The sequence below is a fragment of the Hyla sarda genome, chromosome 4 (genome assembly GCF_029499605.1).
Source record: "Hyla sarda isolate aHylSar1 chromosome 4, aHylSar1.hap1, whole genome shotgun sequence".
In the NCBI taxonomy this organism is placed as follows: domain Eukaryota; kingdom Metazoa; phylum Chordata; class Amphibia; order Anura; family Hylidae; genus Hyla; species Hyla sarda.
In genome coordinates this window covers 258,834,187-258,850,329 of record NC_079192.1, presented here as the reverse complement: position 1 = coordinate 258,850,329, position 16,143 = coordinate 258,834,187, and the positions used below count along the sequence as shown (strand labels likewise).

Here is a 16,143-nt window from a genome sequence, read left to right as displayed (position 1 = left end):
CCTGTTATGTATTTATTCTTTTACTATTATTATTATTAATATTATTAATAGTATTAACAACTTTATCTTCATTTCTGCAATTCCCAGTTTTTTCCTCTTGTGAGAATTACCATCTCTAGGAAGATTATGATAGTCTAAACATTTTAATTGCCCCTAGGGAGTCACGCTCAGTCACTGGAACATATTGCTCACAGCTGTGCAGAAATAGCCATCCCTGAGCCTCACAGTCCCGTAATTCTACTTCAATTAAATTGTTTAAGATAATTTAATTATTATTTACATGTCAGGGAGGGACTATTTACATTCTCTAATTATCCTGATTAATTAGTCAGGCAGTAAATTGGAGTTTTACGCAAACATGTTAATTCAGTTTATATTCATATAATGGAAAATGCTATATAAGTATGTAATTTGGGGAAATAAAATTAATATGGCAACAAATTAGCATATCAAAAGATGATCTTGAACTTATCATAAGTTATTATTCCAAAACGTATCTACAATTATGAATATATGGGTTCATGTGGATAGATGTTCCCCTAGATGTTCATATTATGGACCCATTATTACTCCTTATGCTGCTGTATTGTGAAGAACTTTATCCTTCAAAGCAATGCTTTATGGGAGAATTCCTCCATAATATGGCTCTGATTCATGTGGAATCATGTGGAACCATCTGTGTAAAATGAAAGGCATACAGAGGTAAAATATGGGCCCAAAGAATTTTATGGGTGCCATATTATGGATCTATACCGTACTGATAAGTAACACAGTTTTGTGCGTGAGGCCTAAATCTAATATTGCTTAGCTCTATTGAGAAGTATAAAGCTACTACAAATATAGATAAACTACACACAATAGTGAAAAATAAGTGAAATATAAAATAATTAAATTATTTTAATTTTATTAAACAACTACATATTTTAATGCTATGCATAAAAACACCTTTTTACGTAAAACATTTTTACCCCACGTTTCACTTTATTGTTTAAAAAAAAAAAAAAACTATTTCATTTACACATTCTAAATTAAATCGAGTTTTGCAATTGTTTATTATGTACTTTTTGCAATATCTGCAGTATGCCTGATTTAGGTTGCCTAAGGATAAGTAAGATTATTTTTTTTAAAAAAGTCAAAAGACAACAAAAAAAAAATACTTTTTTCTTGGCTGAATTCTTTAAAAGTGAAATACTTCAAGCCCTAGGCAACGTCTCCCAAACTGTTCATATGGTTGTGTTTGTTGTAATCAGTGCACCGAAATTATGCATAATTTGCTCTCCATGATTCCGAGTCTAAGATCACATAGAGTCAAGAATAATTACTGCCAAGTTAAGGATGTGTACATGCACCTTGGGATACCCAACATGTAGTTATAACACAAGAAAAAAAGATCTAAAATTACTGGGAAATTACTTAACTACACTTTGTTTGCCTTGGAGGCATATAGATTAACAATGACTAATAGCAGGAACTCCTATAAAGAGAGTACAGAGGCTTTTGTTTGAAAGGCAAATGGTATTGCCTAAAATAAGTTCTTTAAGAAACAATTCACATAGTTAGTTGTTATTTTGTGGTATCAGCCATGTTTTGACATTGCCATAGTAAACGTAGAAGATAGAGACAATACGACCTCCAGTTCTCAATTTACTGTTAAATACCTAAAATTAAAGAGCGTACCTATTATAAGCTGGGCAAAAAGGAAAGGAAACAGAAGATGTTTTTTTAAAAGGATATGTGTCCTCACTTTGTACAACCTATTAAAAATACCTTTCCCTGTGAAGAGGAATCAAAAACAAGGGTTCGACAAGCCTAAGGTCTTATTCACTGATACACAAGGCCAGATGAGGACCCTATACAATCTCTGAGCTGTATTATGGCATCTATCTACTTCTATGTGGCTGAACTGAACTTCCCGGCCTGTCATACAGAGGCACATCGAATCTTTCTATCAGCTTCTGCATGAAATAATAGTTTTATGCTATATCTAATGTAGTATTGTGCTGCATGGTTTAAATATATACCTAGTTTGCCTCTGTTCCCAACTGACTAGTCTGCTTTGAGGTCCTCAGGCTGAGTCCATCTGGACCACCTGGACGGAAGATCGTGACATCACGACTCTGCCCCCGTGTGATGTCACACCCCGCCCCTCAATGCAAGTCTATGGGAGGGGGCGTGACAGTGTCACGCCCCCTCCCATAGACTTGCATTGAGGGGCGGGGTGTGACATTACACGGGCGGAGTCATGACGTCACGATCTTCCGTCCAGGTGGTCCAGATGGACTCAGCCTGAGGACCTCCAGCGGTTCCGGAAGCCGCTACAGGTGGGTGCTGCATGGTAGATCCCGGGGGTCAACAGCAGCGGGACCTTGGCGATCTGACATCTTATCCCCTATCCTTTGGATAGGGGATAAGATGTCTAGGGGCGGAATACCCCTTTAAGTCTCCTAGAAAATTGCTGTCTTTTCCCCAACTGTACTTTCACTGCATGCAGCGCTGCACATGGATAGCTGCAGTGTTAGTGTACTGAACATTTTTCTCACTTGACAAGATGTTGAGAGAGGCGGCTTATCTGCTCTGTGTTATCTCTAAGTCACTTGCTCTTGCCAACACTTCAGATAAGACAGGTTCACACAACTACAAATTACACTTCCAGCACAAGGTAGAAATTGAGCTTCATATCAGACCTCAAAAATGCAAACAACCCCTCTGGGTAACCCTTTCTTAGTATTTCCTTGTGCATATACTCTCTCTCTCTCTCTCTCTCTCTCTCTCTCTCTCTCTCTCTCTCTCTCTCTATATATATATATATATATACTAACTCACTTGATCATATATTGTGAAGATGTCCACTTTCACAACTATCAGCTATGATGGAGGCGACTACATTTACATAATTGTGTGATAAGATAAGGCTCTTTGGAGAGATGTCAGCCCAAGCCCTTCACACTGTTGCCCCCCCATCATTACTACTCATGTTATGGACATTTGGCTGGCCATAGTCATGAGACATTTGGTGGTGGAACCATTGATCTGAGATAATATTTATAAGGGCACAATCACACTACTTTCCCGGTCCCGTTAATCATATCCGTTGGCATCCAGCCACCATTCAATTCTATGGCTGAACAGTCACCTAGTGACTCCATTAAGGACTTTTGGTCTTTAAAAGCGCAACATTTACGGTCAGGAGTCCGCTTAAAATAGTTGATACGTCACAAATTGAGTCACTGGGGGTGACTCTGTTCTGCCATAGAAGTGAAAAGGGTCTGCTGCTTCCATTAACAGTATAGGTCGGCATCCCGTCAAAAAAGCCATGTCATTAGGGGTTACTGTTTTTGGCTATAGAACTGAATGTGGTCCGCTGCGCCGGTTAACAGTAAATGTCGGCATTCCGCTTTCAGTGAGATGTTGACAGATACGATTAATGGGACCAGGAACGTAGTTTGATCATACCAAAACAGTGATCTAAGCTTTAATCTGCAGTCAGAAGATAGGCTCCATTCACAACTTGTTTATAGGATCCAATGCAACTAAACACTGGAATACTATCAAAAAGGGGGTGAAACATAGTCTCCATGAGGGAGATTTATCAAAACCTGTGCAGAGGAAAAGTTGCCCAGTTGCCCATAGCAACCAATCAGCTCGCTTCTTTCATTTTTAGGAAGGCCTGTGAAAAATGAAACAAGCAATCTGATTGGTTGTTATGGGCAACTGGACAACTTTTCCTCTGCACAAGTTTTGATAAATCTCCCCCCATGTAACTACGTTTGGACTCATGTACAGCAGTATACATTTTGTTTGAGGGATAGAAAAGAATGGTAGTCTACGCTTTTCTATTGATTGAATAAAACGTATATTGGCGCAAAACAGACTAATCATAGTCATAAGTAGTTACGTCTCGTTTGCCATGGTATACGCCTGTTTGAGGGTGCATTCACACGCTATTGGTTTTTGCATATTTGAAAGTGGGCGGGCTCTTCTCGGCTGTCCGCAGCAGATTTTCCACTGAGGAATTTACGATGTGGAAAATCCGCCGCAAGCCCCATTGAAGTCAGTAGGGACTGCGGCAGATTTTCCGCAGCGTAAATTCTGCCGTGGAAAATCTGCTACGGACAGCCAAGAAGAACCCGCCCACTTTCAACTACGCAGGGGAAAAACCCCAAGAACAAATAGCGTGTGAACGCACCCGTATGGCATTCCAACCTGTTGCGGAGACCATAAATGCGATGTAAATAGGAACTTAAAGGATTTTTCCCATGGACAACACTTAATACCTATCCACAGGATAAATGATAGTGTCTGATTAATGGGGGTCCGACCGCTAGTTGGCCACAAAATAATCCTTGCAGGTGAAGCATTTTATATTTCTCTACTGCAGTATTCCCCAACCAGGGTGCCTCCAGTTTTTTAGTAAAACTACATTTCCCAGCATGTCCGGACATGCCATGGATCACCGTGGAAGGTTCCGCTACAGAACTTCCTAGTACACACGGTGCAGCACGATCCCATTGAGATCAATGGGATTTGACTGGAATTGTTGTGCATGGGCCCTCATCCTCATGTTGGCAACAGCCAAAATAGCAGATTTGTGTCCATTTCATTTACCCATCATCTATAAATGATGCACAATTGCAGACAACGGGTTTATGTCTGCCAGTTTATGTGATCTTCCAGTTATTGTGGGCGCGATCATCCCTATGAACAACCCGATAGGCCACATGTGGTGGATCCAAGTCCTGTGTGTATGGCAAAGCCTCATGGTGGTGACTTTGGTGGGATCACATGAAGATGACGATGCCTACTGCAGCGTTTCCCAACCGGTGTGCCTCCAGCTGTTGCAAAACTGCAACTCCCAGCATGCTGGTTGGGAAACACTGATCTTATGACTGGCAATGTAGTCGCTATGCGACATAAAGGTGACCTCCCAACGGAGTCTCGCGTGACTGTGACCTACTTTTAACTTTTCCATAATTTATTTATTTATTTTAACAGTAAGTCATAAAAAAAAATCACCCAAAATTTTGGTTGCTTGACTACACTGAGAATTGTTTTTTCTCACGATCCCTGCTGCCATGTAACCCCATCCCGGTGTTTTCCAAACAGGGTGCCTCCAGCTGTTGCAAAACTACAATTCCCAGCACGCCCGGACAGCCTTTGGCTGTCCGGGCATGCTGGGAGTTGTAGTTTTGCAAGAGGCACATTGCAAGAGGCACATTGCTTGGAAGAGGCACATTGTTTGGAAAACTCTACCCCAGCCTAATACTGTCTCTTAAAAGACAAAATCACTTCACATGACTTTTATTCCCCAACTTGTGTCTCTCTGTCTCATAACTACAACTCCCAGCGTGTGAAGGCATGCTGGGAGGTGTAGTTTTGCCCCAGCACTACAGGGTTGTGGGAGGATAGCCCCGGAGCTGTGTAATCTGTGAGTGAGAGGTGTGAAGTGCAGGGCTGTGATTTCCCCTCCCCCACACATAGGACTTGTTGTCATCACGTGACAGGGGCCGCGCTGACCAATAGGAGGCGAGCCCCGCACCCTTCCTGGCCCGGCAGGGGGGACGCTAAGGGGAAAACTTTCCTCTCATAGTTGGAGTTTTGGTGCGCGGTCCGAGGCTCTGCACTGCGGGCACCGTACGCGTTATGCCAGTGTCCCGGCCTGGCGGAAGGAGTTCGTGCTAGACACCGGGCTGTCCCCTGGATTACCACCATGCGGAGGATGGCGCTCCCGCTCCTGCTCCTATTACTGGAATGTGCTCTAGGACTGGGGATGATTGATCGCGGGTCGTGCCCGCCGCCCTGCCGCTGTTTCGGGGATCTGCTGGATTGTAGCCGTGGGGATCTCCATACGGTGCCGGAGAACCTGCCGGGATGGGCGGTGCAGCTGTAAGTATCCAGCCGACGTGGATGCCTGGACAAGGGGCGCCCGAGGGGAGAGCTACTGGGGAGGGCACAAGCCCTAATCTGATGGGTATAGGAAGGAAGAAGCAGCCGCTGGCACGGGGCTGCTGGAAGATGCTTTACTCCAGTGTTGTCCTGGGGCTCTCCTGATGGGAGTTGTAGTTCTGCTTTATCTAGAGGGTAACAGGATGGGGAACACTGCTGGAAATGGAGGAACTGTTGGATTACCACTATGGAACTGTAACCTTCTACAATAGAAAAGCTTAAAATCTAGTTGCCTGAATAGACAGAGTTGCTCAAGTTTAGGGGGGTGCATTTTTACCACTGAGCCCCCAGATCTTCCCTGGTGCCCCTATCCGCAAATGCCCCCAATTCACATAGATCTTCCTTGGTGCCCCCCAAACCACATGTCTCTCCTGGTGCCCCTATCCACAAATACCACCAGTTAACATAGATCTCCCCTGGTACCCCCATACCCCATGTTTCCCCTGGTGCCCCTATCCGCAAATACCCCCACTCTCCCACCCCCAATTCACATAGTTCTTCCCTGGTGCCCCTATCCGCAAATACCACCAGTTAACATAGATCTCCCCTGGTGCCCCCAAACCCCATGTCTCTCCTGGTGCCCCTATCCAAAAATACCCCCAACTCTCCCTCTCCCAATTCACATAGATCTTCCTTGGTGCCCCCCAAACCCTGTCTCCCCAGGTGCCCCTATCCACAAATACCCCAACTCTCCCACCCCCAGTTTACATAGATCTCTTCTGGTGCCCCCCATACCCCTTGTTTCCCCTGGTGCCCCTATCCACAAACACTCCCAACTCTCCCACCCCCAGTTAACATAGACCTCTCCTGGTGCCCCTCATACCCCATGTTTCCCCTGGTGCCCCTATCCACAAATACTTCCAACTCTCCCAACTCCAGTTCATACAGATCTCCCCGGTTGCCCCCAACCAATCCACTCCCCTGTTGCCCCCTGTCTATACAGTTAAAGATGTAAAAGCTGTGTATCTGTGCAGGTAAAACCCCTAAATTGTTAGTAAAATGGGCAGTGTGTCAGTTGTGGGGCACATTTTCACAACAACTAAAGGCTTTGAGGGCATTCTGGGGGCTTTGTTTGCAGCAGCTGGAGGCACGCTGGTTGGGGAAACCCTGCTCTTGAGACAGGGCAATTCCTCCCCGGGGTATTTGTGCCATAGGTTGAATGCCTGGGCTAGTGTCTCCCATCCAAGGTGCTTTCAGCTTTTGCAAAACTACAACGCCTTTGGCTGTCCAGGCATGCTGGGGGGTTGTAGTTTTGCAACAGCTGGATGCACCTTGGTTGGGAAACTCTGACCCAAGCCTTACTCAACAGTTACATCACGTGGAAGTAGCTATGAGCATATTTTGTTGCATTTTGATAATATTGGTTAATATTTGTTCAAATATCTCTGTAGGACTTTCTTATATGTAAGGTTTTGGACAAAAGGCGCTGCCGATCAAAACGCGACAAATTATTTTGGGTCATGTTGTATATGCAGGAGCAGCTGAACAAATATATAGTTTTGTGGGAAAGATTTTAGTATAACCTGTATTTTATTCATTTACATCTGCTCATTCTGGGCTTAGGAGTCCCCTGGGGGTGGTCCTACTCTGTAATTGACAGCCTTACCTGTTTGTGCATACACAGATAGCTGTCAATCACTGTAGGACCACCCACTGGACTCCTAAGCCAAGAATAATTAGATTTTTATAGAATAAAAGACACGTTTTGTACTTTAAAAAAAAATTGTCTATATATGTATATATATGTATATATATGTATATATATGTATATATATATATATATATATATATATATATATATATATATATATATATATATATATATATAATTTAAAACGTCAAATATTTTTCTTTTATGTAAAGCTTTCTTTGTGAAGTGTTGTAGTTGGGTGTCTTGGCAGCTTTGGACTCTCTTACGCCAGTATTAAGGCTATCATATGTTGAGAAATCTGCCTTATGGTTTTCGCTGAGACTTCCTAGCCAAGGCTTTCAAAAATGTTAAAAAAAAATATATATATATATATATATTTTTTATTAACTCCTGAAGAGAGGGGGGGGGGGGGGAACCCAGGCCTAGCTGTCTAGTAATTTGTCAAGCAAATTCTTACCACACCTTACTAATGTAACCCAAGCTGGGAGCGTAGCTTTCCTGCTGCACACTTATACAGCTGTGTTTGTTGTTTTCGGGGACTGAAGTTACAGATTCAGAAAGCAGATGGTTTCCTTTCCATTTGATGCATTTTTGTTGTATTTACATTGCTTTCACACTGCACATTTTCCTCAATATTTAGTTATTTAAAAAAAATAAAATAAACTTCACAACTTCTCGTAAACCTCCTATTGATTCCTAAAGGCAGAATTTTTTTTTTTTTATTTTTTTTTTTTTTTATTTTTTTTTTCCTCTTGTGACAGGACCAAAGTTTGGCAATTTTTATGAGGGTATTTATTGTTGCTTAAACAGATGAATGTACTAGCAGGACATGTTTTTTTTTTGGTGTTTTTCGGCCATTTTTGTGGAAAATGGGCTGTTACTAGAGATGAGCGAACTTACAGTAAATTCGATTCGTCACGAACTTCTCGGATCGGCAGTTGCTGACTTTAGCCTGCATAAATTAGTTCAGCTTTCAGGTGCTCCGGTGGGCTGGAGACTCTTTCCTAGGACTGTATCCACCTTTTCCAGCCCACCGGAGCACCTGAAAGCTGAACTAATTTATGCAGGATAAGTCATCAACTGCCGAGCCGAGAAGTTTGTGACGAATCGAATTTACTGTAAGTTTGCTCATCTCTAGCTGTTACTATAGAAGGCAAAGTTCTGTGCCATCTGTCTTCTACGTGTGCCTACAGTGTCATATGTATAGTGAATGAGAATGGATGTGATTGCTTGATACCTCTGGTGCTCATCTTATCTGCTTTAAAGGGGGTTGTCTAGTATTACCAAAATGCTTTTTATTTGTGTTTTTAAAAACGGCACCACTCCATTCCACAGCATCTGTCTGGTATTGCAGCTCGCCTCCATTGAAGTGAGTGCTGTTCTTACTGAATTTATTTTTTTCTCTAGACAACCCTTTTTTCTAATACTGGACAAACTCTTTAATGAGGTTGTCCAAGAATAGAAAAACAGAGCTATTTTCTCCCCAAAAAATGACACCACACCTATTTTGCAGGTTGTGTGTGGTATTACAACTTGTCTCCATTTACTTCAGTGGAACTGACCTGCAATACCACACACAACCTGATGTGAAAGTGTGGTGGTGGTGGTGGTTTCCTTTTTTTTCTCAGCAGTTTTTCTCATTGTAGATAACTCCTTTTAAAGGGGTACTCCGGCACTAAGACATCTTATTCCCTATCCAAAGGATCGCCGCTGGGGACCCCGGTGATCTTGCATGCCGCCCCCGTTAAAATCAGTCCCCGGAGCATGTTTGCTCCGGGTCTGACTACTGTCGATCACGGGGCCGGAGCATTGTGACGAAATGTTTTGCTTTTTGGATTTCTCTGTCACGACCACAGTGCTCTCTGCTGACCTCTGCTGTCCATTTTAGGAACTGTCAAGAGCAGCATATGTTTTCTATGGGGATTTTCTCTTGCTATGGACTGTCTGTGTAGAGCAGGGTTTCCCAGCCAGGGTGCCTCCAGATGTTGCAGAACTACAACTCCCAGCATGGCTGTCCGGGCATGCTGGGAGTTGTAGTTTTGCAACAGCTAGAGGCACCCTGTTTGGGAAACACTGTTGTAGAGTATGGCCAATAATGTAAAATGTTGTAGCGGACTATGTGTAGTTTACCTATTGCTTCTAGTAGTAAAATATAGATAAGGCTTCAAATGGGTTGTGCCCAGTCCCATCATCTGGAGGCCATGCTGCCTTCATATGAGAGGGGCTCAGTTGGCAACATATGGAAGGGAGCATTCCAAGTCAATTGTATGATGAGGAGTAGAGATGAGCGAACTTACAGGGAATTCGATTCGTCACAAACTTCTCAGCTCGGTAGTTGATGACTTTTCCTGCATAAATGAGTTCAGCTTTCAGGTGCTCCAGTGGGCTGGAAAAGGTGGATACAGTCCAAGGAGACTCTTTCCTAGGAGACTCTTTCCTATTCTATCTACTTTTATTTTGTTATTTTCAAATATCTGTTTTAAAGAAAAATTATTTAATAAAAAAACAGTTACATACATACATACACACACTTTCCTGGCTGGGTGGTCAAGAACATGGCAGAGAAGGCATCTGACAGAGCCAAAAGTGTAGTCTGGTTTCCTGCCAATAAAGTTTGGTGGCAACTTGCCTGCAGGCTTTGGCCAAAACTCCCACAAACCCCAGTAGAGCCGCCAGAAAGCCTCTAGTTACTCCTGTCACCGTCTTTCCTTGGCCTCTGATGGACGGTTTTGTTCTGCGATCCACCTACCACTTAGAATTCATACTGTCCCATCCTCTCCTTATAGAATTAATCTATATAGATGAGTGGTCTCCAAACTGTGGACCTCCAGATGTTACAAAACTACAACTCCTAGCATGCTCGGACAGCCAATGTCTGGACATCCCCGGAGTTGTAGTCTCTGCAACATCTGGGGGTCCACGGTTTGTGTCACCTATCGGTGGTCTTCAATTTTTATATTTTTTTTCTTTCTTTCCCTCTTCCCCGGTGTGTGTTGCCAGTTTAAGGACACAGCAATGCATGGAGTCTGTATGTGTATGTATGAAGTCCAATGGAGGGATTTGTATGGATCTACACTGCTCAAAAAAATAAAGGGAACACTAAGATAACACATCCTAGATCTGAACTAATCGTATGAAATAATGTTGTCTTTACATAGTTAAATGTGCTGACAACAAAATGACACCAAAATTATCAATGGAAATCAAATTTATCAACCCATGGAGGTCTGGACATGGAGTTACACTCAAAATCAATGTGGAAAACCACACTACAGGCTGATCCAACTTTGGTGTAATGTCCTTAAAACAAGTCAGAATGAGGCTCAGTAGTGTGTATGGCCTCCACGTGCCTGTATGACCTCCCTTCAATGCCTGGGCATGCTCCTGAGGGATGTCCTCCCAGACCTGGACTAAAGCATCCGCCAACTCCTGGACAGTCTGTGGTGCAAGGTGGCGTTGGTGGATGGAGCGAGACATGATGTCCCAGATGTGCTCAATCGGATTCAGGTCTGGGGAATGAGCGGTCCAGTCCATAGCATCAATGTCTTCCTCTTGCAGGAACTGTGGACACTCTCCAGCCACATGAGGTCTAGCATTGTCTTGCATTAGGAGGAACCCAGGGCCAACCACACCAGCATATGGTCTCACAAGGGGTCTGAGGATCTCATCTCGGTACCTAATGGCAGTCAGGCTACCTCTGGCAAGCACATGGAGGGCTGTACGGCCTCCCAAATAAATGCCACCCCACACCATTACTGAACCACTGACAAACTGGTCACGCTGGAGGATGTTGCAGGCAGCAGAACGTTCTCCACGTTGTCTCCAGACTCTGTAATGTCTGTCACATGTGCTTAGTGTGAACCTGCTTTCATCTGTGAAGAGCACAGGGCGCCAGTGGCGAACTTGCCAATCTTGGTGTTCTCCGGCAAATGCCAAATGTCCTGCACGGTGTTGGGCTGTAAACACAACCCCCACCTGTGGATGACTCATACCACCCTCATGGAGTCTGTTTCTGACTGTTTGAGTGGACACATGTACATTTGTGGCCTGCTGGAGGTCATTTTGTAGGGCTCTGGCAGTGCTCCTCCTTGCACAAATGCGGAGGTAGTGGTCCTGCTGCTGGGTTGTTGCCTCCTATGGCCTCCTCAACATCTCCTGATGTACTGGCCTGTCTCCTGGTAGCGCCTCCATGCTCTGGACACTACGCTGACAGACACAGCAAACCTTCTTGCCACAGTTCACATCGATGTGCCATCCTGGATGAGCTGCACTACATGAGCCACTTGTGTGGGTTGTAGACTCCGTCTCATGCTACCACTAGAGTGAAAGAACCACCAGCATTCAAAAGTGACCAAAACGTCAGCCAGGAAGCATAGAAACTGAGAAGTGGTCTGTGGTCACCACCTGCAGAACCACTCCTTTATATGGGGTGTCTTGCTAATTGCCTATAATCTCCACCTGTTGTCTGTTCCATTTGCACAACAGCATGTGAAATTGATTGTCAATCAGTGTTGTTTCCTGAGTGGACAGTGTGATTTCACAGATGTGTGATTGACTTGGAGTTACATTGTGTTGTTTAAGTGTTCCCTTTACAGGGATGTGGAATTTCTATCGCCCGACGCCCCGGACTAGCAGTTTTGGGCGCCGGGCAGGTGAATTTGTCCGGCCCTTAGCCCGGCTTCGGGCAAGCAGGGCCGGACCTGACAAGTGCGGTGGCGATCTGCAGTCTGTATGGAGCGGGCACCCGACTTCTGCCCGCTCCATACTCTGCAGCCTGTGTAGCAGAGCAGGGGAGATGAGAAGCTGTGTATTGGTCTTCTCTCCCCTGCTCTGCAGACGTGCGGGGGGAGATGAAGGGGGCGTGGCTTATTTCTCCCCGTGCAGACCTGCGTCCTTTGCCTTCGCTCCCCGCACGTCTGCACGGGGAGACTGTATGCGGCGCTCTGCAGTATGTATGGAGCGGGCTCCGGATTCCTGCCTGCTCCATACTCTGCAGCCCCCGGCTGTTCTCAGTAGCCGGGGGCCGCCGCTAATAGCCAGCATGAGGCGATCGCCGCAGCTGGCTATTAACCCTTTAGATCGCCGCTGTCAAAGCTGACAGCGGCGTCTAAAGGGACATGTGAACGCTCCCTGGTGGGCTAGTGGGGTGGCTCGCCCCCCCCGCAGCGTGATCGCAGGGGGGCGATCCACTATGGAGGTAGCCGGAGGACTTACCTCTGCTTCCTCCTGTCCTAGCTCTCTCATTGATAGATCCTGGCTGGACCAGGCTCTATCAATGGATCACAGAGCACACAGATTAATAGAGTTCAATAGAATATATTCATCTGTCTGAGGAATCTAATGATTCCTCCTATAAGTGTAATAAAGTGTTTCAAAAAAAAAATCATAATAAATAAAAGTTTTAATAAAAGTTTGAAAGACACACATTAACCCAGTGGTCTTCAAACTGTGCCCCTCCAGATGTTACAAAACTACAATTCCCAGCATGCCAGGACAGCCGTTGGCTGTCCGGGCATTCTGGGAGTTGTAGTTTTGCAACATCTGGAGGGCCACAGTTTGAAGACCGCTGCATTAACCCCATCCATGTTAAAAGTTCAAATCACCCCCTTTACCTATATAAAAACATGTAAACATAATAAAAATAAACCTATTCGTTATCGCTTCGTGTGTAATTGTACAACCTATTAAAATATAACATTATGTATCCCGTACGGTAAATGTAAAAAAAAAATGTAAAAAAAAAAAAACCACAGATTTGAAATTTTTATAATATCCCATAAAAAAAGTAAAAAAGCGATTAAAAAGTCAGATCAATGCCAAAATGGTACCGATACAAAAAACAGATTATGGCGCCAAAAATGAGCCCTCCTACAGCCTGGTATGCGGGAAAAAAAAATAAAGCTACAGGGGTTAAAAAATGGCAATTAAAAAATTTTTTAAAAAGTCCAGAATTAGTAAAACATGACGTAAACGATACAAATCTGGTATCGCTGTAACCAGGAGACCTAAAGTATAAAACTAACATGTTACCTCAACCACAAGGTAAATGGCGCAGAAAAGAAAACCACCAAATCTGCAAAATTATCTTTTACTATTTCAATTTCACTTCCCTTAATATATATTTATATATTTTTTTGGTTCAGAGAATGTTATTGAAATATTAAAAGGTGTCATTATAGTAGGTAGTTATGGCTATTATAGGGCGAGGAGGAAAAAACGAGAGCGTAAAAGCGAAAATTGGCCGGACAAGTGGATCATCATCAGGGACAAGTAGATTTTGCTCCATTTTAGTCCCGTGGACAAGTAGTTTTTTTATAAAATTTCCACACCCCTGCTTTATTTTTTTGAGCAGTGTATATGAAATTGGAAGAGCATAGAAAGGGAAGTCACTGTAGAAATGGAAGCGTATAGATGCATAATAGAATCAGACACATAGAGAGGCGCAGTAGAAATGGAAGCATATAAAGGTGGTAGTAGTAGTGTGTAGTGCCATGGTAGGGGGCATTTTTGCTTCTATGAAGCCACATTACGCCTCCCTAAGGCAAGCGTGATTGTGTATTGGTTTCTGGTAGATAAGAGTGCCATTGCGCAGATTAAGGGCTCGCTGCCACATCTCTTACGTACATATTTTAGAAAAATGTTTTTTTGTTTGTTTTTTTTTCTGTCTGTGTGCGCTGTGGCATAGTAAATCCCCCTCGCTCTGTTAATATTCTCTCCACGTCTGAAGGGGGAAGTGCCTGCGGCCCACCATTTTCTCTCAGGAAATGACTTCTGATCACTTCCACATGTCCGTAAATAGGGGACTGGGTCCAGGTAATGCGAAATGCCTCCAAAAGGGAGAAGTGTCACTATGCAGTCTTATTGATTGAATGTGATTTTTATATTCCGATGATTGCTACATATTGTGCCAACGTTGTCCTGTATAGGTAATAGACTGGTTATGCTCCTCCATAATAAAACCATTGCAGTTGTCCACCTCCCCAGCAGCCGGATTGCATTAGTATTTCCGGTCTTTTTGGTTACTCTAGCACCGTTTCTCTTGCACCAGTTTAGTTACATGAGACCTTCCTTTATATTGTTTAAAAAGTGTGGGGGGGGGGGGGGGGGGGGAATCTTGTCTGAAGGATTTTGTCCTCTTTTGCTTTGTTTCCAGGAGACTCGGCCTACGCGTTTGCTGTTTACTTAGCTGCAAACTGGAATATGTGTCAAATAAACACACTTCTCACAAGGCAGATTCAGTTCTGTTGTTCTTTTCAAGTGAACATTCCTAAGATTCATTCAGGAACATTGCATCTGTGTAAATATGGCTGCAGCTGAAGACAGACACCCCACTGTGTTTACTCCATTAACAGCTGTGACATTTGGCCCTGGAGTCACGGGGCTACATCTCTGTAGGTGTGAGGGACACATGTGGTCAAGCGGCTCTGCAAACAGCCTTCACTTTGTGCTAAGGAATGAATCTGGAAATGTAGACGTAACATTACTATGTCGTGCCATACTGTCCCAAGGCAACACTCCTAGTACATCAATCGTTTTCACCAGACACTAGATGCCAGTGTGTTTTATCAAGTGCACACATTTCTTGATGGGATTTATGTTTGTTGTATAATTGATTTATTAAAAGTAGATACCTTGTTGCATAGTTAGTTCCTTATAAATTTAGGATGGGATACAATAATACAGGAATTTAGGTGCACTATTGTGGGAGATGTATACAGTGACATATGACTAACCCTCAAAACTGATGTTAAAATTGAGACATTAGCCAGTATATCCTTATATGAAGGACATACCAGAGCCCGCACACCATCGCCAAGGTTTCTCAAGTGGCGCGGGACCTAACGCTAAACCTACCTGTGCCATATGGGCAAAACCAGGGGCCAGTGGGCAATTACGGCAGCATTAGGTCCGACTCACAGCCTGCTCCAAGTTACCTCCAGTGTGGCTGGGCACACATACAATGGGAGGAGGAAGGCAGACTATAAGCACTACCCAAGTTGGCTGATGTGTTGCCGGCCTCACAAGTGGACCTTAATGCTGCCTTAATAGTGATCAAGGCGCATTACATGTGGAGTTTATACACCTCCAAGTATAAGATTTAATCAACAACAACAAAGACGTGGTCTCAAATGGCAGGTGGTGCTCAACCCCAAATGCAGTTGTGCATTTATGCTGGGGAGCAGATCCTGCGTTTGTGGTCTGTTTCTAGGGGCAATCCTCAGCATACAATGGGGGATGCCTTCAGCAGACTACAAGTGCCACAATGGCCTCCTACACCAGATAAATGGTGTGGATGTGTAACATAATACAGGAATTTCGGTTCACTACTATGGTAGATGTAAACAATGATATTGGCTAACCCTCAACTGATGTTAGAATTGAGACATTAGCCAGTATATCCTTATAAGAAGGACATACCTGAGTCTGCCTCCCATTGTATGTGTGCCCAGCCACACTGGAGGTAACCTGGGAGCAGACTGTTAGTTGGACATAATGCTGCTGTAATTGCCCACTGGCCCCTGGCAGTGCCCATATGGCACAGGTAGGTT

General features: G+C 44.0%; 1 protein-coding gene across 1 annotated transcript in view; it reads left to right on the top strand.

Annotated features, from left to right (window-relative positions):
* The first annotated feature begins 5,529 nt into the window (after positions 1 to 5,529).
* Positions 5,530 to 16,143, top strand: part of LRIG3 (leucine rich repeats and immunoglobulin like domains 3) — a 35,792-nt gene continuing 25,178 nt past the window's right edge. Inside the window, exon 1 of the mRNA XM_056574025.1 lies at positions 5,530 to 5,883. Coding sequence (XP_056430000.1) covers positions 5,708 to 5,883 — 176 coding nt within the window. The 5' untranslated portion in view covers positions 5,530 to 5,707. The remainder of the gene's footprint in view (positions 5,884 to 16,143) is intronic.